This window comes from Thamnophis sirtalis, unplaced genomic scaffold (assembly GCF_051295495.1).
Source record: "Thamnophis sirtalis isolate CommonGarterSnake01/CBP01778 unplaced genomic scaffold, rThaSir2_p1.2 scaffold_5, whole genome shotgun sequence".
In the NCBI taxonomy this organism is placed as follows: domain Eukaryota; kingdom Metazoa; phylum Chordata; class Lepidosauria; order Squamata; family Natricidae; genus Thamnophis; species Thamnophis sirtalis.
In genome coordinates this window covers 115,737,598-115,765,184 of record NW_028261385.1, presented here as the reverse complement: position 1 = coordinate 115,765,184, position 27,587 = coordinate 115,737,598, and the positions used below count along the sequence as shown (strand labels likewise).

The following is a 27,587-nucleotide window of genomic DNA, read 5'->3' as shown; positions in this document are numbered from 1 at the left end:
TCACTCGCATGGAGGGGCACCTCGCCTGGCTTCGTGGTTTGGCGGTTATATGACTGGGTAGGAGTGGCTTGGTGGTCATGTGACCGGGTGGGAGTGGCTTGGCCTCATTTTGCATGTTATGGTGAGAGAAGAAGCTTTTTCAAAGTCATCTTCCCCTTGATACTAGCCAATAAGATGAGATTTTGCTGTCAGAAGACTGCCTGATATACATTTCCAAATATTGTTTATCATCATTCTCTTGGTAAGACCGAGTGGAGAGATTTATAAAGAATAACAGAGTTGGAAGGGACCTTGGAGGTTTTCTAGTCCAATCCCTGCTGAAGCATGAGATGATACCCTGTACTATTATGGACAATTTCTTCTTAAAAACCTCCAGTAACGGTATAACCATAATTTCTGAAGGCATCTCATTTTGCTAATTGTTCTGCCTTATTTCTAGGATGGATCTGTTTGATAGGTTTCCATCTCACAGATCTGCCTCACAGTTACTTTCAGTTGAGCCAAGCACCTCTTATTCTATACATTTTTTCTTGCCTGTGTAAAATCTTACTTCACTCTCCATTAAATTGCATTTTTGGTGCCTTATTCCAATATTCCAAAATTCTCATAGATCCTTCACAAAGAACCAGTTCTAATTTAACTGGAATACAAAACAATCTTTCTGATCTGGAATTCCCTGACTCACCGCCCGTCCCCGCTCCTCAACACTTCTCAATGTTTTCTTATTCTTTCCTTTCTGTTATGTACAGAAATGTGCTTCTCTTTTACTGCTCATTTTCAAATTAACCCTCCCCTGATGCCTACTCCTGAATTTCATTCAGGTAAACCCCAAAAAAACACACTTCTTTCCTAAGTTGTCAAAATGAAAAGTGCTCCAAAGGGAATTACTCAGGACGGTGACATTAGCAATTCATAAATATAATTATGAATTATGGGGACTTAACAAACTAATTAAGCAATGAGTTGCCCACTTGGGCAAGGGGTAGGGAAGCAGCAAAGGTCAGGGGTGACCAAAACTGGCAGTCGAGCAAATCAACTTACAAATACTGATCCTGATGGCAAGCTCCAGCCAGCAGCAGTGGCAGGAGGAGAGGGCTGTGGTGACAGGAATGGCAAAGCCGCTGGCCTGAAGCCACCAGCCTGGTAAGCTTGCCACCTCCCGCCCCTGCTGCAACAGCGGCAGTTTTGGGAGATGCTGGCCAGCAGGGGGAGGGGTGCTGCCTGACCCGGCAAGCTTTGTAGTCACACGGCTGCGAAGCTTGCCGGGATGCCCCCTACATCCCCACCATAGCTGCAATGGCAGCCACTTCGGGAGATGCTGGCTAGCGGGGAGGGAGGGGTAGGCTACCACAAATGTTTACCTGTGTGTAGGCAGGAGGAGGCAGTTCTGTGGATGCATGTGGCGAAGGCGAGGCAGGGCGAGGTTCTGAGCCAGTTCAGGGGTGTGGCCAGCCAGTGCCACTATGGTTCGGCAATGCAGGCCAAATTACCACTACTGGTTCACCTAACCCAGTGCAAACCTGTAGGAACCCACCTCTGATACATAGCTATAATAAAAGTAGCATATGTTTAAAACTACAGATAGTTTTTGATTTATGATCATTTGTTCAGCAATTGTTCAAAGTTGCAACTGTGCTGAATGAAAGGGGTTTCCAACATTTGAGTTATCGCAGCATCCTGGCGATCACATGATTGCAATGTGGGTGCTTAGTGCCCACTCATAATTACTATGTGGCAGCATTCCATAGTCAAATGATCACAATTTCTTATTCCATGCTGTCTTTCCATGAGCAACGTAAGTGGGGAAATTAGCAGAAAGTTGGAAGTTGCAGTCACACAAGGTCCTTGCTGAACAACTCAGTCCCACTTGCCATCGTAATCCAAGGACGGTTCACCGACAAATGTGCGATAGACATATGCGTGCTGACAAAATTGCGCCGTCAAAATCGCTAATTGATTTTCGACAAAATCATGCCGACAAATGCGCAATGACAAAATTGCATCATCAACAAACTATAGACAGCCCAGTGAGTGTGCTGGGCCTTTAACATAGTGGGCCGTGTATACGTACGTTATAACCCTAACCCTAAAAAAATTTCGATTTTATTGTGCTTGTCATCGTGCTTTTGTCGGCGTGATTTTGACGTCACGAATTTGTGGGTGCAATTTTGACGTCACGTTTTAATCGGCACTAGTTTGTCGACGTGCATATGTCTATCGCGCAATTGTCGGGTCACGCCCAAGGACTACTGTATCTTTATTATAGCTTAGAGTTTCATGTACCTACTGTATTTTTTGGAATATAAGACGCACCGGAGTATGAGATGCACCAAGATTTTGAAGAGGCAAATTAAAAAAAAAAGTTTTTGTACTCTGCAGATCTCCCCAAACGGCCCGTTTTTCATGAAAACGGCCCTATTATTTATCAAAATTAGCCTTTAGGGGGCTTATAGAGTGCTGCTGAGGGTGGGAGGGGGGGAATGGCCTGTTTTTCACTCATTTCTTCCCTCCCGCAGCCCCCAGGAGCACTCTAGAAGCCTTCTAAAGGCTATGCACGGCCATTTTGGTGAAGGGGGCGGGTTTTGGGGAGGCAAAAAATGCTGTATTTAGTGTATAAGACACACCCAGATTTTCACCCTATTTTTTGAGGGAAAAAAGTGTGTCTTGTACTCCGAAAAATACGGTATGTTGGTATAAAACCAAAACAAATAGGTTGCTCTACTCACAATCTCAATTTTCAGAATTGCACTTGCAGCAAAAACCAGGCAAAGACTTACAAGCACGTGTGCACAGGGTAAAGGCCTCTCCTTGCTAGAGTCAGTCACCATACATCATTCACAATCCCCTCTTCTCTGAATCAAGGCCATTGATTTAGGGTTTTAGGCTGGTTTCTTAGGCAAAAAACAGGAGACTATTTGTTCTAGTCCTGCCTTGGGTATCTCTTAGCCCAAATCACCTCACAGGGTCAATGTGGGGCAAATAGGAGAAGTATTACCATGTTTTCCCCAAAATACAACCTGTCCTGAAACTAAAGCCTTGCCACATTTTTTGCGTGGGCAAAAATATAAGCCCACCCCCGAAAATAAACCCCCTGTAGAACCCCCCTGCCTCCAGCCAGGCAGAGCACTGCTCATCGACATAGCGGTATCCTGAAGGTGCCAAGCTGCAGGAATGGGGGGAGGGGGGAGAAAGGCGCTCACATTGCTTGTCGCCTTCAGGATACCGCTAGGTTGGGGGAGTGGTGTTCTGCCTGACCAGAGGGGGCAGTTGCCCAGCTCTCCCTGCAGCAGCCGCCGCCGCTGCACTCCGAGCATAACGTCTTTTCTCTGCAAGAGAGTCTTCCGGACAGAGAGTCTTCCAGCAGCCAGCCCACAACCATAGAGCGCACTCCTAGAGCGGCCGCTGCTGGAAGACTCAGCCGAATTTGGGAGTTTGGAACCAGAGAAGACGTTATGCTCGGAGCATGGCAGCGACGGCGGCTGCTGCAGGGAGAGTTGAGCCCGGACATGTTGAGGCTAGGAGGCATGCCTGCTGGGGGTGGAACAGGCGCTCGCGCAACCCCCATCTCCAGCCCGGCAGAGCTGCATGCACTGACCTAGGGGGTATCCCTAATGTGCCAAGCCATGAGAGCTGGGGAGTGGGCAGAACGCCACGTGGCTTGGCACCTTAGGGATACCCCCTGGGTCAGTGAATGGCGCACTGCCTGGCTGGAGAGGGGGTTTGCCAGGTGATTGCTCATGAGCTTGGTCACCTCATGGCTGCTTCGCCCCTGAGGCTGTGCCCGGCTCTTTGGGAGCCAGTTTGCAAGGGAGCAGCCGCTCGGCAACCCCCAAACAATAAGCCCTCCCCTATAATAAGCCCAAGGCCATATTTTGTAAGTAAAAAGAAAATAAGACCCTGTCGTATTTTCGGGGAAACAAGGTAGGTATGTTCATCATCTTGAATTATTTGTTTAAAAAAATAATAAAGGTGGGATAAAAAATTAATAATCAAATTCCATCTAAATCAGAAGACAATCTTATATAGTTTAGGGGAATGTATTTTGCATGTCTCTCTTAGGAATTACCTATCTCAAATTTCTTACTAAGTAAGTATATTGCTGGGAGCATGTATAACAAAAATTCTCGAGTCTACTTTTCATCAAAAAGAAATCTGAAGCCTCATAAGCAGTCCAGCAAGCAAATTAGTCAAACAGATAATGGACCTACAATAGGCATATCAAGCTCTGTTGAAGCCATTAAGGGTTGGGGGGGTATTCATTATAATTCAGTCTTTACAATCACAGTAGTTCCAGCTTTACTGGAAAAGATAACATAAGGCAGAGTGTCAAACTCGTGACCTGCAGGCTGATGCGTCACATGCTGGCCACGACCCCCGGTTTAGCAAACTAGGGAAAAGTCGCTATATATCATGTGATGACAACTTGATGCGAGTTTGACACCACTGTCATAAGGGAATTGGCATACTCAAGATTTCTCAGGCCAATGAGCTTAGGCCCACCAAACCAACAGTTTCTCATTCACTCTGCTAGGGAAATAAGATTTACAGTATGTATTATTTAGAAGCAAATATCTCATAAAACGTACAGCTTTTAAAAAGTTGTACTTGTTTTTTGCAAGATGAAAAGAAGTAAGTGAACAAGAAAAGATGGAAGCAAAATGAATTTATGGATATTTGAATGGGATGAGGAGAGACCAGAGAAGCGTAGGAAGGCAGAGAAAACAGGGAAGGTTGGGAAGGTTGAAGGAATAGCAAGTGGAGCAGTGTAATATTGGGGCAGAGCAGGAGGAGAAATCAGCATTGGGTAAAGCTGAGATTTTTGGGATGGAGTGGCAGGTAAGGATGAGAGGGCATTGCCATGAAACATAGATGTTTCAGTGCTGGGTATTTCTACTTATGTGAGCAATAGTACTAGGGGATTCTTCTGGTAAACCAATACTACCTAAAATATTTGGGTTCTTTAAGCTCATATTTTAAGTAACTTTTATTTTGGTGATGAAACTTTTATTTTAATATTGATGTGTTAATACATGTAAACTGGTTGTGCAAGTGAATAAGAAACACCTGTCTTGAGCTCGTGAATTTCTAGAAAATTTAGAAATGCGCAGCTAGTTCTTTCAATTAAGGCTTCACAATGAATTTTATTTCTTTTATAGGGTCTCTGACGCTACTATAAATGAACTAGTTACAGAAGCAATGTCTGGAATTTTGAGGCAGATTGCATCTGTTGTAATAAATGAAGAAAGGGAAAGATTTGAAGAAGAAAAACGTCAGGCTGAAAAAGAGAAGTAACTTTTATTTAACATTTGTTCTGACACAGTTTAAAGTTTCAGTGTGTACAAATTGCAGTACTACAGTATATTGCAGTATTGTGTTCTCTGAGCCAATCAGATGTGATGATAAAGGGAGAGATTCATTTAATTAGACATGCAAAGATACATAACAATGACTGTTGGGGGACTACCTATATAGTTAGGTTTGCCTGAATCTGTCACAGTAACCATTCACCATGCACTTTGTTAATTATTCATTTGGCTATTGTATACATATGTAGATCAGTTAATATGTAGAACCCCTTCATACTCTGAGGAATCTGGTTGCTAATGGTAAGAGTAGATTGCATGCTCTCATGTTCCCTCTTATATATTTCTCAATTGTGTGAGAATTATTTAAACATCACTAGTGCAGAGCAATAGAGTGCACACAGATGGTTTCTTGATCTAACTCAAGACAGACAGACAGACAGACAGACAGACAATACAACATAACCAAAGTTTGTAACTTAAATAGAACAAACTTAGTATTGTATCTTAGTAATGTTTCTATAAGTTATACTTAATACTTTATTTATAAGGCAGCTATTTTTTATTGGGAAACTTTGTTATTAAGGTGAAATTTTATTAACATATAATGATTGGAATTCATTCCATCATCATCTTAGACAAAAAAGGGAAAAAGAAGAGAGAATACAAATGGTAAGCAAATCACTGGGTGCAGAACTGATGGAAGAAGTAATAAAGCAAGAAATACAAGAAATTTCAGTTAAGGAACTAAAGTACGTGAGTTGTAGAACCATGTTCTTTGCTGACTGTTATGCCTTTATCATTAGTTTTATTATACTTGTTCTTAGGATAAATAACACTTATTTTTGCTGTCTTTCTGCCATTTTATAATTTGTCATTCTTCTTACTGTGGATGTTTCTAATACTCTGGCTCCAGTAATGAAATGTATATCTGTTTTCAAGCAGCTAGTTGCACTTTTATTTCTTTTCTCAGAACTGTGTATTGTGTTCTATGCATCTTAGGCTATTTATCTCCAACTGAGCATCTAAGTAAATACATTTCTTTTTTCTGTTTAGGACTTTCCCTGTTTTTAATAACATAATGATTTAGGCTTTTAAATAAAAGATAGCTATTACTATAACCACTTATAAGAAACTGAGAATTTTCTCAACCTTGATTTCAACAGTTTCCCCTTGCAAAGTTGTTCAGAAGCAGGGATGCATTGGGAACTGTGGAGGAGAAAGAGATCTTTTCTGAGTTGTTTTCTTCTCACACAGTCATTGTTTATAAACCGGAATATTTTTCATAATGCAGCAATAATAAATAATTTCTTTTTATTTTACAAATGATAATTTAGTTCAACTTATCTAAGTCCATTTCTTAATTCAGTTTGTTCAGGCTTGTTTCTTCAATTTTGCAGAACTAGAAACATGATACTTTATATGCAGTGATCAATAATTTCCATTTAAACTATACAGCAGTTCTTATCAACAGTGTTATTTAATTTATTTGACATAACTTTTGCTTTTAAACAGTTATTGAATTGCTCTTTGAAATGAAATATTCTAATCATCTGTCGTATGACAGAACACCAGAAGTGCTATAATCTATCTTGAAATATCTGTTAAATTAATTTATTATATCTTAGGTGTGCTGTGGAGATAGATCAAAAGGCACGCATCATCCGGTGTTCACAGGAAATCTGTGCTGAAATGATGGATGCATTTTTGGAGAATGAAATTTTCCAAAATTCTAAGGAGACCCTGCAAGAACTTCAGTGCTTTTGCAAATACTTACAAAGGTATGTCAAGTGTATTAAAGTTGGCTGTTAAGAAGTTTAATTTTTCTCTTACTTATATCACATTTCTTCCACTAGAAAGCTTAGGATAAGATGTGTAAAATCTTTTCATTATTCTTGCAATTTTATTTTACAAGACATAACTACATGACAAAACTTGTCTCTTAAGTTTTAAATCATGGAAGTACTTCCCTTGCAAATTATCCTGTGATCTCTAATTGTCATTTATAGTTTACATATCGTAATGTGTTTGCCTGGTCTGCTCTGAATTTATAGTTGCAATGCTGGTAAAGTTAGCTACTCTTACTTTTGCCTAACAAGTCCATCCAAGATAAACTTTTAAATGGGATTTGGGACTAAATCCAAAGATGAAACTTTATATGCAGTCTGGTTGGAGAGAAAAAAGCTTGGCCATTCATTCATTCATTCATTCTCTCTCTATAGCTGTCCATCTCATGCAGGTGGCTCTTTAAGGTGACTAACCTAGGAAGGCAACAAGAAAGACACATAACGGGGGCTAGCTGCCAGAACAAATGGCTGCTTGAATGGAGAGTTCTGTGAAGAGCAACTGGGTCTGGTATCTGGAGAGGTTTCTTGAAAGACTTTTGTAAACCGATGATTTCCTGTAGGGAAATCTGAAGAGAAGGTTGGTTTGGCAGGGCCATAGGATGGCAGTTCATGGTCTGCGCTTGAAATTTCCTTCATAACCTCGGGCGTGGAAGAGAGCGATCTGTAAAGACCGTCCCAGTGTGCTGATAGCAATTCAAAGTAAGCGAGGATTTATTACAGAGCAGGAGTCACGAGTGGCTTATCAGATTCCTGATCTTGGTGGAAGATATTTTTACTCCAAAAACAGCTCAAGAGACTAAGGGGCTCAAAGAAGGAGTGGGGTGGTTTTTCCCCCCTCTTCTATCCCCCCCTTTATAACAGCAATAGTACGCTGAGCGAAGACTGAAGACTTTTTTCTTTTCTTCTCTGAACTGTCTGAGGAGCCGAATCTAAACAATTAGTTAACACAACAAAGGAATCTAAACAATTAGTTAACACAACAAAGTCCGTCTGTAAATAACTCCGATAACATGGATACCTTCAGAGGGAAATGAGTTAACTATTGAAGGCCTGAAGAAGAAAGAAGCTTACTCGTGGCATTTGTATCTTGTTAGTCTGTATCTGGTTAACTTGTGGAAGAGTGATATCTACTGGCGAAATCTGGAATCCCTCCTCCCCCCATGGTATACCTTAAGAGAAAACAGAACTTTTGGTGACTATACCCCTTGGATAACAAGAGACCTGACTATTCGAGAACATTGATGTTAATCTTTGAACATTATTAAAAGAAACGATTGGAGAGAGAGAAAGAAGATTTACCGGACCAAGGGGACTCAGAATATTTATATAATCACTTAATTCAGCAGGGTCATATGTAAGGTTGAACTTAAAGGTTAGGAATTAATGTTATAAGACTACTATCAAAGGAACATATTGTTATTGTCATTGGTTTATTATTAAGATTATTAATTCCACCATTTTTGACATTATTGGCATTAGTATTGATTAATTAAGGAGATGGTTTGATTACAATATAATCAGTAATTATAAGGAATTCACTCTTAGAATTTACTCTTAGGTTAATAGAATAGATTGATAGAAATATAGAAATATAGGAATACTATAAGTATGATACATGAGAGGAAGTCTCTCTCATTCTCTTTCTATCCTATGATAACTGTTTTCATATAATATACGAATCCATTGATCATACTACCCCTTAATACCCCTTAAAATTGATTATTGAGTAGAGGAAGAGAGAAAAGGAGAGGGAAAGGAAGGAGAGGGAAGGAAGGAAGAAATAAAGAAGAAAGAAAGAAAGACTGGAGGAAGTTACGAGTGAGAGAAGAAAGTGGGAGTTCTGGAAAATATCTAAATTAGGGATCCAATTCTTCAAACAATGACAAGCATTGCAAATCTAACGAAAACTGGCAAGGGGAGGAAGCCACCATCCCAGCCGTCTTTAGTGGCTGCCAGTCCTTCAAACCAAAGATCCTCTGAGGATATGCTCCAGAGAGAAAGATCTAATTCAACCAAGGAGCTTCAGATGATATTACAAACTATGCAAGAGACAATGGCTAAAACCATCAAGAACTGAAAAAGGATATCAGAGAAATAAGAAATGATACTGGAGAACTAAAGGAGAGGATCCAGAAGATGGATGATAAATTTGAGAAGTTCCAGAAACAGATCAATAAAAATGAACAAAGAATAAACATAATAGAAGGAAGGTTGGAGAAGTAGGAGAAAAAAATGGAGGAGCTGAGTTCTAGGCTGATCCAGGTAAACAAAGAACTTGAGTTAACGGACCTTACGTTAGAATAGGAGAAAGCGGCCCAATTTCTACGGTTTCAGAATGTAAAGGAAGAAAAAGGCGAAGATTTACCAGATATGATGGCAGACCTTATGGCAAAAGCTTTGGGAATAGGAAAGGATGAGATGGCAAGTGAGATCGATGAGACATATAGAATCCAGACAAACTATGCAAAAAAGAATAATCTCCCGAGAGAAGTCCATGTAAAGTTCATTAAAAAATCAATACGTGACGAGGTGCTGAATAGAACAAGAGAGGATCCCATAGCACATAATCAATGACAATTAACAGTCCTAAAACATGTACCGAGGAGAATCAGAACCAAGAAGGCCCTATCAATTTTTAACATCTGTGATGAATGAATATGAAATTACTTCAGATAGTTGATGCCGGAGGGTATACTGGTAACTTGGAGAGATAGAAGATTCAGAATAGACACAGTGGAACAAACGGAAGATTTCTACAATAATCTGGTTGGGCAGGAGGATGAGGAAGACGAAGGAGAACTGTTGGAAACAAGGATGCAAGGACTTAGGGCACAGATAAGAAGAGAAAAGGAACTAGCGGAGACAAGAAAGGAGAAAGAAGTTGTTTTAGAGAAAAAAGGGGAAAGAACCAAGAGAAGTGAGAGAGATAAGGGCAACAAGAAGCACACTTACATTTATATAACAATTATATAGAGAAAACAGAGACTATGCAAAGGAAGGAATACCACAATATCTGGAAAAGTCAGATCTGCCAAAGATTCCAGAGGAAATAAAAGATATGCTTAATGAAGAAAGATCAAAATGGATTCTTCCCCAGAAGACAACTTAAAAACAATATGAGAATTATGCTGGACATTCTCGAATATTATGAAGTACATAATGAAAAACAGATTGCACTATTTTTTCTCGATGCCCAAAAGACATTCAACAATGTGAACTGGGAATTCTTGCATCAACAATTGGAACACATGGAATTAGAACAATATATACAAATCAAAATGCCAAAGTAATAATTAATGGTGAATTAACGCAAAGTATAACAATCCAGAAAGTTACAAGACAAGGTTGTCCCCTATCCCTGCTGCTGTTTATATTAACCTTAGAAGTTTTAGCTAGGAATGTACGTAAAGAGAAACAGATAAAGGGACTAAAAATTAAAAAGGAACAATTTAAGTTACAGGCTTTTGCGGACGATCTAGTGTTTGTGTTAGAAGATCTTATAACGTCTGGTATGAAACTTATCTAGGAATTGACAGAATATGGGAAAGTAGCGGGTGTAATGATAAATATGACAAAGACTAAAATGCTGGTTAAAAATATCACATCCAAATTGAAAGAGGAGTTAATGAAGAAATTGGGTATCCAAATTGTTAAAAAAGTGAAATATCTATGTATACACTTATCTGCGAAGTGTGTGTCCATCAAAGAAGACAACTATACTAATCTGATCAACAAAACTAAGAAAGACCTAGGAAGGTGGAAAAATCTACAATTGTCCCTGATGGATAGGATTGCGGTTATAAAAATGAATGTACTGCCAAAATTTCTTTTCCTATTTCAGAATATTCCAATTAAATTAGAAAAAGGTTTTGTTAAGGATTTGAATCAGTTGGTTTCAAAATTTATTTGGCAGGGAAGAAAACCAAGAATAAAACTCAAAGCCATGCAAGATACTAAGGAAAAAGGAGGATTTGGCGTACCATATTGGGAACTTTATTATATCGCGGCCACCCTAACATGGTTAAAAGAATGGATCATGTTGAGAAATAAAAGATTACTCAAATTGGAAGGTCATGACCTCCAAGCAGGATAGCATGCCTTTCTGTGGTATGAAAAAGGATCTGCACATAAATATTTCAATAGATACTATATCAGACAGCCCCTATTATTAATATGGAACAAAATTAAACACAACCACTATACCGAAACACCCATTTGGCTATCTACGCTGGAAGCATATATACACCCAAATTTAATTAATATGGAAAATATTGTTACATATAAAGAGTTATTGAACAGACAGGGGGAGATTAAAACTAGATTAGAATTGGCATCACAAGGGGTACAAGTAGAATGGTGGTCTTATTTACAGATACAATTAAGGTTTGCACAGGACAGGAAAAAGGAAGGTATTGCTAAAGATTACACAGTATTAGATAAACTTTTGATTAGAGACAAAACAAGTTGATCAAAGTGCTGTATAGATTTTTATTGGAATATAAACTCGAGGAAGAACATGTCAAAGAAACTATGGTCGCCTGGGCGAAAAATTTTGGTTATAATGTAGAATTGGCTAAGTGGGAAAAACTTTGGATACTTAATCGGAAACTAACTTTGGCTACAGCGTATAAAGAAAATCTTTATAAGATGTTCTACAAATGGCATCTTCCCCCAGCACGGCTCTCCAAAATGTTTAAAAATCTGGCCCCAAATTGTTGGCAGTGTAAAAAAACACCAGGCACTTTTTATCATATGTGTAATGAGGCCAAAAGATATTGGAAAATGATTCAATCATGGTTGGAACAAATGGTGGGAGACCATATTTTGTTTAAACCAGAAATTTTTCTCCTAGGAATAATACTGGAGAGGTTTAAGAAAAATGTACTCTATCTAATTATACATGTATAATATGCGCAGTATTGGAAAAAAGAAAATACACCATCAGAGCTAGATATAATCAGAAAAGTGTTGGTCTGTGCAGAATCAGATAGGCTCACTCTTGAACTTAAAAATAAAGGGGAATCAGAATATTTTGAAGTCTGGAACAGATTTTATGATTGGTATAAGACAAGGTGACAAGACTGGAACAAACTGTATATATTGTGATTGGACAGAACGATAGATAATGCACTAAGTAGGCTAATAGTTAATGGTTGAGACTAATTGTGTATAAAGTGAATGTATGGTCACTTCAACTCTGCGGTACTGCATTGTTTTAAAAGTAAAAATAATAGTTCTACAAGTTGTGTATTTTGGCAGTCAATGAACCTTACTTGTACATTCTCTTGAAGATGGAAAGAAGCTGTTTTGGCCCGAAAGAAATTGAAACGACAGATGAGAGCGTTCCCAGCAGCACCATGTTATGTAGACCCAAAAGATAAATTGAAAGCCCTTTCACCCTCTGCAGAGTGTCCAATTGCCAGGGAGCATCTAATTAAAAGAATTGTGAACTTGGGACATGCCGGGACTCTTGGTACCGCCTGCCTGAGGTAAGTACTGTCCCCACATACATGAAAGAACAGCATGTAGCAGTTACCTCTTTCCTCCCCATGTTATGATGGTATCAGGATGATGATATGTCCAACATGGTGTTATCATGAGCCATGGTGGCGCAGTGGTTAAGGGTGCAGTACTGCAGGCTACTTCTGCTGACTGCCGGCTGCCTGCAATTTGGCAGTTCAAATCTCACCAGGCTCAACATTGACTCAGCCTTCCATCCTTTTCTGAATTGAATAAAATAAGGACCCAGATTGTTGTGGGCAATAGACTCTGTAAACTGTTTAGAGAGTTGTAAAGTACTGTAAAGTAGTATATAATAAGTGCAACTGCTATTGCTATCATGCAAATGATACAATATCATTCCTACTCCCACTTCTCACGATGCTTTGTATGTTATCCTAAGGAATTGGCACATTTTTTCTCTCTGATCACTTCCCTTGTCTTTCTATATTGGAGGATATATGCTGCAGAGAATTAGGGCCAGTCATTTCTGATGCATCTACATCAAGCATTTTGCTTGCTGCTTGTGTAAACGCTTTGAGATCCAAACCAACAATGTGTCATTTATAGGGCAGCCTGTCTGGGGAGACCTGCGGTTTGAAATGGGAGGAGCAGGATATTTCCTCTGCTATTCTTCCAATATCCTTTCCCTGAGAGCTATACATTTCTCCTCATTCTTCAGTTGCACTTTCTGTAACTTTTAAGGAGTTCTCAGAGTGATGCCATATTTTTTGGAGTATAAGACTCCAAATAAGGGGCTGAGGGGGAAATGAGCTACCCCTTAACTTAGAGACAAAAGTCAAGCAAAGAGTGGAGAATCAGCACAATAAGACAAGGAGCCCAGAGTGCCTCAGCCCAAAGTCCTGGGAGGTCCACAATACCTGAGATACCCATTGCTCTTACCTGGGACCCTGCTTAACAACCTGCATGGTCACTTGCAACCAAGAGTGCAAGAGATTGAAGTAGTCACTTGGGCAATCACATGATGTCTCACTTAACAACTGGTTTGCTCTACGATCGAGGTTGCAGTCCCAATTGTGATAGTAAGTTGAGGATTACCTCTATATAATTGTGGTGAATCAATCATGAGAGAGGTGTCCTTGAAATGAATTGATTTGCTTTTACTATTACTTGTCCCCCAATATGAGATTTTAATAATGTTTACATTTGTATTCAGTCCTACCATTTTTTTTAATGTCTTAAAAGGCCTGGGTATGGTCAGAGTTGGTACTCAGCATAAAATAAAAATAAAATACAGTACAGCTATGTTATTCTATCAAAGAAAATATTACAGGGGGACTTTTTAAACTGATAGATGTTCTTTGCATGGCAAATAATGTTTACTTCTAATTTATATCTACATCTGTAATGTTTTGACAATTAGCAGATATTTTTCTAAGATATACTGGATTTGTTCACAGCATAAATAACAGCATTATAACAATTTGTAGTTGCATCATATCAGGAAATAAGAAACTATTCTTGAGTTTAGTTGAATGTTAGATGCAGGTTCTTATAAATTTGACAAATCAAAGAACACCAGCTGTTGGCTAGGTATGAATGAGAAATGTTTGCTGATTGATATAAAGAAGTGATTCATACATTGGTATTTATTTTCAGGTTTCAATGGATGCGGAACAAGACCATCCACCAAATGAAAGTACAGCATTTTTATCAGCAATTATTACAGTATGTTGGATTTTAATTACATTATTTTAGAACAAAGACTGAAAGCTTTGAGATTACCATCAATCATTCTAATATAACTAAAGTCATGAGACATTTAAGAATAATATATTTTGAACCAAAAAGAAATAAGCTTTATGACACTTGAACAGAGAAGAGATCCTTCTGTTACATATGTCACCAGAAGTGGAGTACTGGACAAGATGCAGGGAAAAAGTAAAAAAATGACTGCCCTGACCCCTAAACTCCTCAGTTTTCTCTCTGTACAATGAGTTTTAAAATGCATTTAGACAACTGCTAATTATATACATGTTTCATCTAGTACATGACCTGCAAAAGTCCTTTTTAACAAGATTTTATAAGAATGAATTTTTACATGCCCTAATGCTTTGGAGTATATTTTTAGGGGGGAAAATCAAGTTATAAACTAGTATGTTTTAACCATTGTTTAATAAACCATTAAGATGATTCTTGTAGCAACTATTAAATTAATTACAGAGGCTTGTTCTGGAAACAAATTTTCAAGAGATTTATTTTTATTGTTCTTATTTATTAAAGTAAATGATTTTAAATGGCCTTGTTTTAAAGTAATCTATTTTTCTTGAAACACTCTTTAAGGAAATACAATCTACATTGAATATGATTACATATTTTAATATTATGTTGTGTGTCTCAGAGATACAGCATGGAGTCCACTAGATCTACCATCATTAATTGCTGAAAATATTCCTATGCAACAAGAAAAGATCTTTTGGAAAGCACTGCTGGTGTTGCCAAGTTATGATGACTATCCTGCTGAAGATCGTAGCAGGTACTGCTTGAATTGAGACAGTGCAAGAGAGTCAGAGTTAGTGTGTTGCTTGTGCAGTTCTCAGGTTGAATAGGATATTGTTGATCCTATTCCCACTCATATCTTGTTAGTAATAATATGCTGCTGTCTAAAGAAGCGTTTCAGCTCCTAAGTACATTGTTCATAATTTCAGTCTTCTAGAACAATGTTTGTTCTGCTTTTAAAACCTCTTTTGCTATTTCTTTCAACTGCATACTAACTTCTCACTTATTTGGCTCATTTGCCACATTTCAATTCCTCAGAGTTCTCTATCACCAAGGAGAGCTTTTTTATTTGCTGTAGGAAGCAAGCACATGTGCTTTTTTGCCTTGCCTTGCCCATTGTTTTCCTATCAGGAGAAAAATCTTTAATATTTAGAGGCTAATTCTCATTATTGCCTCCTGTCTTCCAAACTCATGGGTAAAGAACAGGAAGAAGTATTATACTGGCTGGCCTCCATAGGAATGGCTTGCCCAGCAGTAAACCTTCAATTTTTCATGTCCTCATTTCACCTTTGAATCTAAGGGGTGGTTTTCCTGTGTGTGATGTGGGACTGGGCCAGGATCACCAGAAAAGGATGCGGGGGCAGAGGAGAGCGACCCCAGGCCCTGGACCAGGGCAGCGACCTTCAAACTGGCTGCCCAATGCCCTTCTAGGGCAACCACTCGAGGGATTTCCGGCAGACAGCAGGAACAGCATGCCAGGGGCCCCAGCCCATTGCACAGACCGAGATCACCAGTCAGGGGCTTCAGCCCTTCTCCCTCTTCTACTGGGTCTCCTGCTAGGGCTTTCAGCACCATAGACAGGAGGTCTCACCTTTCCCCTCCATCTCCTAGGGAAGTCCCTCTTGGGGGCACTTCCCGGGATTATCTCCCTCCCCCTACTTTGGCCCCTGTTGAGGCTGTGCCACATGGGCTATCGGAAAATCTGGAGCTTCTTCCTGAAAGCATCAGGAGGCTTATTGCCTCAGCCATTTCTAAGGGCATAGCCTCTGGGTTAAAGCTTCAAGGGGCCCACTCCCTAGGCCACAGGGAACCCCGTGAAAGATCACAGGTCAGGGGGCCTCTTCCAGGGAGGCTTCTAGGGCCCGCTCCCCCTCCATGGTCAGCGAAGGGTCTGTGGTGGGAGAGGACGCCCAGCGTGAGGTGGATTTCTGATGATGATGAGGTTCTTCCTCCTGACCCTTCCCGGGCCTGTTTGCTCCTTCGCATTTCAAAACACTCCTGCACAAGGCTAGGGCCACCACTAAATTGGGGTGGGACACCCCTGGGGCTCCTAAGCCACGGGACCCAGATCAGGCCATGTTTTCAGCTACATCGTCTGATGAGGAGGAGGTCCAGTACCTCCTCTTTTTCTGGAGGTTGTGAAGAAGCAGTGGCCTTCAGCGTTTCCCAATCTAGGGAGCAACGACCGTCGTTTCTATAATATTGATCAGACTTTTGCACAGGCTCTCCAGGTCCCTTCTATGGATACGCCAGTGGCAGCATTGGCTACCTCCTCGACCATACATAGTGTTGGGTGACGCTGCTAATAACCTTAAACCTGAGGATAGACGGGCAGAACTTACCTTACATAAGAATTTCCAGGCCGCTGCATGGGCCTTTAAGTCAGCGGCTGTGGCGTCCTATTTTAACCGCGCCACGGTCTTACGGCTGCGCCAGTTGCGGGATCGTATTCCAGTGACTGATGAATGCCTCCTTCTGGATATTACCAAAATCATGTCCGCAATCCAGTTCTCTGCTGATGCTATGCTTGACTCAGTCAAGTATGCATCTTGAGCCCTGTCCACTTCTGTCAGTGCCCAGTGCCTCCTCTGGCTACGGAATTGGCAGGTGGACAATAAGAACAAATTGATTTTGGCGGCGGTGCCTTACTTGGGCTCCTCCTTCTTTGGGAAGGCCCTAGATCTGATCCTAATAGAGAATAAGGATAAGAAGAAGGTGCTGCCCTCCACTGCTAAACGGGTGGAGTCTCGTTTGGCGCCGTAATACCGACAGCCCTCATAGGGCGCCCGAGCCAGACTATCAGAACCAGAGGTACTTCATGCCCAGGTCAGATAGGCAGAACTCTTGCCCTTATTACCCGGACAGGATCCAGTTTCAGAGTCATAGGTGGCCGCCTGGCTCTTTTTGCGGATCAGTGGGCCGAGATCACCCCGGATGCCTGGGTCCTATCCATGGTGAGGGACAGTCTGAGGGTAGAATTTCTCTCTTCTCCCCTGAACTTCTTCAGGACCTTTCCCCCATCAAGGAATTCGGATCGGAGTCACTGGATGGATATCGCCATTCGCCATCTCCTGGAGATCCAGGTGATAGAGCTGGTTCCGCTGGCGGAGCAGGGGTTGGGGTTTTACTCCAATCTTTTTATTGTTCCGAAGAATTGGGGGGGTGGAGGGCGATCCTCAACCTCAAGAGACTGAACGCTTAACTGGTTTACAGGCGCTTCAAGATGGCCTCCCTGAAGTCAATTTTGCAGGGGATCAGGAAGGGGGATCACTTAATGTCAGTGGACCTCACAGAGACTTATTTGCACATATAGATTCTTCTCCATCACCACAAATATTTCAGGTTCTCTCAGTGAGGAAGCCACTTTCAGTACAGGGCTCTTGTGTTCAGGCTGCTTCAGCCCCACGCATCTTCACAAAGGACCTGGCGGCATTGGCGGCTCACCTACGGTCTATTCCATTGAGACTCCAATGCTACCTCGACAATGTCCTAGTTCAGGCCCAGTCTCCCTCGCGGGCACGGCGCGATCTACAGCTCACTAGCCAGACATTGCAAGCATTGGGGTTTTCCGTGAACTTCGCAAAAAGTAATTGTTCCCATCGACAAGAATTCTTCATCTCGGAGCGATCATAGAGTCTGTGACAGGATGGGTCCTCCTCTCTCCGGAGCATCGATTGAGCCTCTGGACCCTGGTTCAGCAGGTGCGCGCAAGAAGGTCCGTTCCCATCTTGGACCTGTCCCGGCTCCTGGGCATGATGGTTTCTTGTATTGGCATAATACCATGGGCGCGTCTGCATGCCAGGCCTCTTCAGTGGGCGCTCATCCTGTACCAATGGTGGGCGCGCTGTCAAGGATGCGCAGGTCATAGGCTCCCGAGCACAGATAATTGACAGCCGTGCAGTTGTCCCAGACTGCAGATCTGGTCCAGGTGGCAGCATGGTCAACCAGGGCTCCATTCAAGGACATTTGCAGGGCGGCCATGTGTTCCACCCCGTCGCCCTTTATTCACCATTATTGACTGGATGCCTTGGCATCCGCTGAGGCTTCCTTTGGTCACAGGGTTCTCCAACATGTGATAGCCTGTGAAACATCCAGCTCCACGGAAATTGTGAATGTTGCGGTTTTGTTTTAAAGTGTTGTCTTTGTCTAGTTTTCCCCCTTCTCTTGTCTATTGTGAGCCGCCTGGAGTCCTTCGGGAGTGGGCGGCATACAAGACAAATAAATACAATACAAATACAATAGCCACCCCAGCTTCTACGTCCTAGACTCCCTCCCTAGGGATGATAGCTTGGGTACGTCCCATGTGTAGCTCCTCCCACATCACACGCAGGAAGTAGGAATGTTGGTCCTTACCTGAACGTTAGTTTTCTGTGTGGATGTGGGAGGGGCTACATCTCTCCATAGCAAGATGTCGTGATTAGGTGAAGGGCTGGGGATGGCCTGGTTGTCTTGTTATGCCTTTCAAGTGGACTGCTTGCTGCGGACTTATGGAAAACTGGGAACCAAAGGAAAGGAGGAGGTGTGGCTAAGAAATTCCCTCAGTGTCTAGACCAATTAGGCTGTGTTGATACCCATGCGTAGCCCCTCCTACATCCACACAGAAAACTAATGTTCAGGTAACGACCAACATTCCTATAATATTTAAAAAGTAAAATATTTAATTTATATTTGCATTCAATGAAAATTAAGTTCAATTAATGATAATATTATTTTCCTCCCATATATTATTATCCTAATGCTGTCACATTGAACATTACCTTTGGGAGGGATTCTGAGGGCTGCACTCCCGATAACCTTGATTAAACTCTTCAGGTTATATGCTCCTAAATTAGAGAGGCAGGAGCAGATAATTTTGGAGCAAGAGTCTGGAAAGTATTTTCTGCATATTTTTAGATTAAATCTAGATAAATTTTCTAAGACAAAATCATTATGCCCTGGAAAAGTGGATAGCCTTTTGCATGTTTATAGTTTGCAGGCTAGCTTTTGAACACAGTTCGTGATTTATAAATGCAGAACAGGGAAGAGAGGATTATAACTTAGAGGCAGTATCAATGTCACTAGCCAATGCAGACGGCTATCTTTGGATAGTCTGTAGGCTAAGAGTGCTATCAATTTTATATAAATAAAGTTCAATAGCTTCATTAAAGGTAGCTTAGTATTGCTGTAGGTGAAGATATCCCAGTGAGCTTATCTTTGATTCTGGTGGAGATAGCATCCATGCATGGGTTAACTCTGTCAGTATCCAATAGGACTGAGTCTACAAAGTGTAACGTCATAGCTTCTGAGGAAGCTCCTCCCAGCTTTTTAGACTCAGTTCTCTTGGACTGGCTGTGCTCTCAACTCACTCCTCCAATTTTGGACTAAAAAAAAAATCAAATTCTATAATTCGGTTTAAATTTCTCAAAAAATTCCCCAGCCTTCAGTTGGATTCAGAAAGGCAGGGGAGAAGAGTTTCGTGGCTTTGCGCCCTTGTCCTTGGGCAGGGAGGGTGCCAACGGTTGGGAGTGGCCTTACAAGGCTTAGCAGGTGGCAATTTCTACCAAGAGACAGCCCACGCGGAGAACTTGGAGGCCGCTGTCTTTTGCCACTCGCCGTTTTCTCTCTGACCACTAGAGCTCCACGGTAGCCTCAAAGGCTCCGCCGAGAGAGCACTGCGGCAAACAGATCTCTGCTGCTGGCCCTCGCCACTGCAACTTCTTTTAATGCTGCCGCTGATGCCACCGCAACCAGCACAGGCACTGCCACAACAGCTCCTTGTTGCCTACGCAGTTAGAGGCCTCAACGATCCTGTCTGGCCCCACGAGGCTCGGATTGTCTCAGATTGCCCCTGTTACCCACAGGTTCCTGACTTGGGAACTTGCCAAAGGCCTGGACTTTCTTACTGAAGTTCCATTCGAGTCATTGAGGTCTGTCTCCTTACAACATCTAACCCTGAAGGTGGCTTTTCTAGTCGTTGTCACCTCGTTGAGATGGATTTCAGAATTGGCCCTGTCCGTCAGGGACGATCTGTGCGTCTTCCACTCAGATAGGGTCGTCCTCCGCCTCGACCTGACATTCATACAAAAAGTGAATTCGGTCTTCCATAGGACACAAGAGTTGATTTTACCAAATTTTTGCCCCAATCCAACTCACAGGCTCGAGTGCAAGTGGCACATCCTAGACGTATGCCAAGCTCTTCAGATTTACATCAAAAGAACTGCAGACTTCCATCAGTCCGAGGTGTTATTTGTTAAGATCCTCCATCGCCAAGGCATACTCAGCACATGCCCTGACTCCGCCTTTGAATGTCACAGCACACTCAACAGTCAGTGCAGCCACTTCAGCGGTGTGGACCACCCAGGCCTTGGTGGAGGAGATCTGCAGGGCAGTCACGTGGACCACTCCATCTCCATTTGTCCGTCACTACAAGCTCGATAAATATGCATCAGCAGAGGCTGAATTTGGTCAATGGGTATTGCAGCAGGTTCTTTCCATGCATGGACCCTAGGTCACTGCACAATCCCTCCCTTTGCACAAGCCAGGCTTTGGTATGTCCCATGCATGGATGCTATCTCTACCAACTTTGGAGAATGGGTGTTGGTGCTTACCTGATACACCCTTTCTCAGGATGGTGGAGATAGCATCCATCCCCACCCTTTTTTTCTTCGTGCAGACCTAAAACCAATGAGTAGTCAAGAGGAGAGATGGGCATCATAAATCAGTCAAATACAGTACAGCAGTCTACTATTCAACTTTGTCAAAAGCTGGGAGGAGCTTCCTCAGGAGCTATGATGTTACACTTCTTAGACTCAGTACTATTGGATACTGACAGAGTTAACCCAATCATAGATGTTATCTCCACCGTCCTGAGAAAGGGTGTAGCAAGTAAGCACCAACACCCATTCTCAATCTATGCTGTACTTTTTTTCTTCTCTGTAATACAGCACAATGCTTCCTTTCTTGTCTTCTCAGCGCAAAATTCTTAGACTGGAAAAGTAAAGGCTATGGTATATTTATACCATATATACAATCAATAAAGTCAAGTAATACTAATTGGTTGGCTAACTTAGGATTCATTGAATCCCATTAAACCTAGTAAGGATTTTTTTTCTCAGAGTAAGCATGAATGGGACTAGACTCTGTTTTTTTAACCAAATAATTAAATTGAGAAAATACAAAAAATACACAAGAATACAAAAATACAGCAGAGAAAATACACATTGCAACTGCAAATCATGTGTAATAGAACTATAAATAGTCCAAGTAAGGTTGAGCCTCTTCAGTGATTGTTGGGGTGTTTGAAATTAACGAATTAATGTTGTTCACATTGCACGCTACTATTGCAGGTTCTATAGATTTATTTCCATAAGCTGATTTTAATCAGTGCTTCAAAGTCTAATATTAATTAAATATATCTTCATCGTTATACCATTTGATAAATTAATGGTTTTTGTATGATAACAAATATTTAACATTTTAATTGGACATAGTGCTAGGAATCAAATCTGTGATACAATTCTGAAAATACTTATTTCTTTTCTGATTATAGAATTCTAATGGAATGGTTGAAAGCTAAATTTCAAATCAACAGAAATGAAGAGGAATCTGCATCTCAGGCAAATAGCAGAATTCAGACACTTGCACTGCATACATCTCTCCAGTCACAAGAAGATCAAGAAACCTGTCTTAATGTGTGCATAAAGGTCTGCTCAAGTAATAATTTTCTGATGCCACTATCTTGACAGATAGTCTAAAACACATTCTGTTTTGGGCAAAGACAGTGCCGTTCTGTACTCAAAGTAGCTGTAGTAATTCAAAGATTGTGGGAAGGCAGGACATAGGTAAAGAAATGAAATCCATAATCAGAGAAGAGGGTCTTGAACAGACCCTGTGGATTGATTGCTACTTTTAGTTCAGCTATGCCAGAGTGAAAGAGGTTCAGAAACAGAAGCATGAAAACTTTAGTAAGGGTTAGTAATTAAGGGCTAAGAAGACTCAGGTTTAAGTCCACCTACAGCCATAGAAACTCTCAGATTTTTGATTCATTTCAAGACTGATGGGTTTAAATCAATGTCTCCCAACCATGGCCATTTCCAAGACTTCACCTGCCAGAATTCTTATTAATGGCCATGCTGGCGGTGGAATTCTGGAAATTGAACATATGCCGAGAAATGACTAAGGCTAGGAAACATTGGTTTAAATCTTACTAAGAAATATGAGATTAGAAGACAGTAAGCTTGCACCAAGCTTTATTTCAGCAACTAGTGCCCCTCTTTGAGGGAGACAGGTGGTTTGGAAATATAAAGTAAAAATAAACTGTCATCTACATGTTTCAAAAAATTATATTTGAAAGTATTAAAAAATCTGAATCCTTGGACTTGTAATGTTTTATTCACAAAACGTTACTGCAGACTTTGAAGAATGCTTCTGAATTTTAAAGTGGGCACTTCTTTGCTCTTTCTATAAATGGAAATAAATTGTTTTCCATGTCCTGTTTAGGTGGCATATGGAACACTTGTCACTTCTGAACTTGACGATCCAGAAACTTTGAAAGAACTACTTGGAACTAGTGGACTCCTTCTCCTTCTATCGCCTCAAGTAAGAAGTGATGATCCTGCAGAGGAAGATGTATATTGGCTTTCAGCCTTACTTCAGCTGAAACGGCTCTTGCAAGTAATACCTTTCCAACCAAAACTACCTCTTGTGGTTCTTGTCCCCAGTCTTGGAAATGAGACTGTGAAAAAGGAAGTAGAGGAAGGTATGTAAAGAACTTTGAACCAATATAAGTCATTTATGGTAATATTCAAGGTAGAAACAAATTTAATTAGCTTATAAATAATGTAGAGTTTAGAACTCCAAATAGAAAATCTAGGCTTTTGTCAAGGAAAGCTAGATCTAAGTCTTCTCAGAATAAGTTTTTTAGATGGATGATAATATTGGTTGGTATTTTCCCTTTAAAAAGGAGTTGGCTGGTACTGAGCCTCCATAAGTACCTGCTGAGGCTCTCATTTTTCACCCTTTATCTAGTAGAGCGCTTGTGTTAAGTGCTAAAGTTTGCAAGGGACTAGGAAAGGGAAAGGAAGTTCTGTGGTTTTCATTCAGGTGAAGTTAGGGTTAGGGAGTGGAGGAAATGTTTGTACATGAGTGCAGATCATGTAGTGAGAAGCTGCGTATGAGACTACATGAAAAGTTTTCTATGTGCATCTATATGTGAGGGAGAGCAAATTACATAAACATGTACATAAACATGCTAATTAATCTGTCCCCTAGCATTTGATATACTTAAACCTTTAAAGATTACTGACCTCTAGCTTAGACCGTTTGTATAGTTGTCCCTGTTTCTTCCTGTGCATGTCTGGGGAGGATAAGAAGTTGTGGATCAGCCCTAGATGCTACATACACCTAAAGTATTTTTATTAAGATTGCTATGGCCACAGATTCTTGCAAATCTAAATGTGCTTCCCTTCCTCCCTCTTTTACAGGTACTCCTTGACTTACAACGGTTTGTTTGAAGTTACAACAGCAATGAAGAAAGTGGTTTATGATTGGTTTTCACACTTACAACCAATGCAGCATTCCCATGGTTATATGATCAAAATTTGGGTTCTTGGCAACTGGCATGTATTTATGATAGTTGCAGAATCCCAGGATCATGTGATCGCAATTTGTGATTTTCCTAGCTGACGTCTGACAAGCAAAGGCAACAGGGAAAAACCAAATTCACTTAATGACCACATGATTCACTTAACAACTGCAGTGATTCACTCAGTAACCATGGCAAGGAAGGTCATAAAATAGAGTGTTACTCACTTAACAACTGTATTGCTGTGGTCATAAGTCAAGGAGTACCTGTATATATCATACGAATTAGGGAAGTGCCTGTTTGAGATGTTTTCATAACCGTCTCTCCTCATCTGAGTTTAAAGAGTGTTTACTGGTTGCCTTGGCAGTAAAACTCCTCTCCTTTCATCAAGATCATCCTCTTTATTCTCTGCATTATATGAATAAAGTGCAACTTCTTGTTTTCAAAGGTTTGATGCTGCCTGACTTGATTTCAGCTAAACTTATATCAAACTACAGTGTTGTTGAAATCCCAGATTCTGTCAATGATTTGCAGGGTTCCCGCACGGTAAGAACTTTTTATGGATGAAGTTTGTAAATCATGGCCAGAACAAACATGTCTTTTCCCAGGAACCCATTGCAGCAACAAAGGGCAGCTGTATGATTCCTGGAAAGATCACAGTTGTTTTAAGAAATTATTGACAGATGCACCATAGGCACCCATACATGGAACTGAACGTTGTAATCCCTAATTCTATCAGCTGTTATAATAGAACATTATTCTTTTTTTAAAACAATTTTTATTTATTTTTGAACAAAGACAAACAAACATTAAAAAAAAAACATCTTCCATTACAAATTGTAGAATGTGTGTCAGTTGGTTACAGTATTTCCATGCATCTCTTCCATTGTCATCACCTGCTTTTCATATCAAATCGCATATTTTAAATTCACCTATATTCATGTATATCACGATTATTATATCTCAACCTTAATTTGACTAATTGTTTTTACATCCTTTTATATATAATATTCAAAATCTAGAATAGGATTATATGATAACATTCTATTAAATCATCCTAAAATCATCCAATCGCAATACATTTTTATAACATATTCTAAATAAAGCTTTTAAACTTCCTCTCATATTCTCCATGTGTTGTTTATATAAAATTTCATATTATCAAACTAATATATATATATGTATTATCATTATCAATCATTATTTAATTATAGCTATTGTCACTTCATTTTATACATATGACTAGTGAACTAAATTTAGCTTAGTATTTATTATACATTTTCATTGCATCAATCTGTATCTTTCCAGTAATAGTGTAGTCTTTTATCCCTTGCCATTTGTAACATTAATATTCTAGTTACATCCTTTTATATATAATGTTCAAAATCTAAAATAGGATTATATGATAACATTCTATTAAATCTATTAAATCTATTAAAGAGCCGAGGTGGCGCAGTGGTTAAATGCAGCACTGCTGGCTACTTCAGCTGACTGCAGTTCTGCAGTTCGGCTGTTCAAATCTCACCGGCTCAGGGTTGACTCCTTCCGAGGTGGGTAAAATGAGGACCCGGATTGTTGTTGGGGGCAATATGCTGACTCTGTAAACCGCTTAGAGAGGGCTGAAAGCCCTATGAAGCGCTATATAAGTCTAACTTATTGCTATTGCTATTGCTAAATCATCCTAAAATCATCCAATTGCAATACATCTTTACAACATATTCTAGATAAAGCTTTTAAACCTCCTCTCATAATCGCCATGTGTTGTTTATATAAAATTTCATATTATCAAACTAATATATCTGTATGTATTGTTATCATTGTTAATCACGGTAGTATAAAAGAAGAGTTGGACTATAATGTTTCAATCTAAGCAGGAGTCTTAATCTGGGAAGGATTTGACACAGGATTTGCACTTTATCTTTTCTCTTGGCAGATTGTGAATTTATTGTCTCTGCTTTTATCCACAGCTCTCTAAGGCAATACAGTGGTTGGTCACTCAGTGTCCACAGTCTATCAGACTTTGCTGCCAGACCATCATGCAGTACCTTGAAGATGGCCTTCACTGTCATTTCACCCAGACTTTCTACCAAGATAAGTGGGAGAGACATATGGCTGGGTTACCCTCTCAAGACCCTAGCATCATAATAGAGCTGTACAACAGTGTGATACAGTTTCTGGCTGAAGTTGCCACTTCAGAAGATCTCAGGGATTTGTCCTGGCCTGTAACCGAATTTGCAGAGGCTGGAGGCAACAAGTGGCTTCCCCACCTCCAGTGGAACAAACCCAGCCATCTTGCATGGCTAAAGAAGGCTCTGCTGTCCTTTCAGATTCCACAAATGGATGTTCCTCCTTTCGGCGGTAAGAACCTTCTATCTAAGGGCAGATCGCAATTTTAATGTGCATAGAGATTTAAAATTGAATAAGCAGGCATGGGTTAATGTGTGTCTCGAAGGAATTGCAATGATTCGGTTAGGCCATTCCCAGATTTCTTGTAGACATTTTATCTGAGTAAAGTTGGGATATAAAATAAAAACTGTGATTTCCCCATAATTTGGCATAGTAAAATAAATGTGTTTCTGTTCCCCCTTCTCCCAGCTCCCTGGCTTCCTGTTTGTGCCATGATTTTCCAGTATGTGTCCCAAACAGCTAGCTCTCATCAGACCCAGGAAATACTCCAATCTCAGGTAGAGAATTTGTTGAGCAACATTTACTTGAAGTGGAAGGATCAGAAGCATGCCAGCGCAGAAAAAGATGGCCCTTCTGTTTGGGAAATTCCTTGGGATCAAATCTTGGCATTGTGCATTAATCATAAATTGAGAGACTGGAACCCTCCTCGCCTTTCAGTAGCACCGGGTAATAAAAATTATTTGAGCAATAATTTTTCAGTTTTGTTACAGATTTCTTTTTAAATTATATTTGATATATTAGTTTTGGAACCCTATACTTTAGAAAAAGTGTTGTTTTTTTATTAAACATTATTTGGGGAGACATGATCAAGATATATAAAATTATGCATGGCATGGAGAAAGTGGATTTTTCCTCTCAAATGTTTCTTCCACTGAAACCAGGATTTCAAAGGCTACTACTCTTGAACTTTCAGTGTTACCACCAGTTTCAAGGTAACATTTTTGGTAGTAATTTTTAGTAGCTCTGATTTGGGAAATGCTTGTCCAACCCTTTTCAGCTGAATATTCAAAAAAATGCATGGGCTTGAAACACAATCTTATTTAAATTTAATATTAAACTTTATTATTATTTACTAGTCCCACCCCAACTTAAAAATCATCTCAATAGCAACTCTAGAAGCCTCACAGAGCGGATATTGTTTTTATGCTCTAAAAGTCTCATTATTCTTGATAAAGAAAATGTTTTATGTTTTCAGTCTTTTGGTTTAACCTGTTTTAGAAGATGATATTAGTTAGAATTGCATCGAGAAAAACAAGTATTTATGCCATTAAGAGAAAAAGTCAAATCAATTTCTTTGTAGCATGTTAATAAAAATTTCTGAAATAATAACTTCAGTAAAAATACCAAGCTTATTCATTTCCATTTTAAATTAATTTTTCTACTTTATTTTGTGCAAGAAAAAATCTTAAAAAATGAAAAACATGAAAAAAATCTGCTGTATTCTTTCTA

At 40.2% G+C, this 27,587-nt stretch overlaps 1 protein-coding gene across 1 annotated transcript in view; it reads left to right on the top strand.

Moving 5' to 3' along the window:
- Window positions 1-27,587, top strand: part of LOC148045596 (germinal-center associated nuclear protein-like) — a 77,340-nt gene that overhangs the window by 39,551 nt on the left and 10,202 nt on the right. The window contains exons 15-25 of the mRNA XM_087716676.1: window positions 5,157-5,288; window positions 5,942-6,055; window positions 6,932-7,084; window positions 12,442-12,639; window positions 14,270-14,338; window positions 15,012-15,146; window positions 21,918-22,071; window positions 22,868-23,126; window positions 24,400-24,497; window positions 25,919-26,309; window positions 26,547-26,804. Coding sequence (XP_087572802.1) covers window positions 5,157-5,288; window positions 5,942-6,055; window positions 6,932-7,084; window positions 12,442-12,639; window positions 14,270-14,338; window positions 15,012-15,146; window positions 21,918-22,071; window positions 22,868-23,126; window positions 24,400-24,497; window positions 25,919-26,309; window positions 26,547-26,804 — 1,961 coding nt within the window. The remainder of the gene's footprint in view (window positions 1-5,156; window positions 5,289-5,941; window positions 6,056-6,931; window positions 7,085-12,441; window positions 12,640-14,269; window positions 14,339-15,011; window positions 15,147-21,917; window positions 22,072-22,867; window positions 23,127-24,399; window positions 24,498-25,918; window positions 26,310-26,546; window positions 26,805-27,587) is intronic.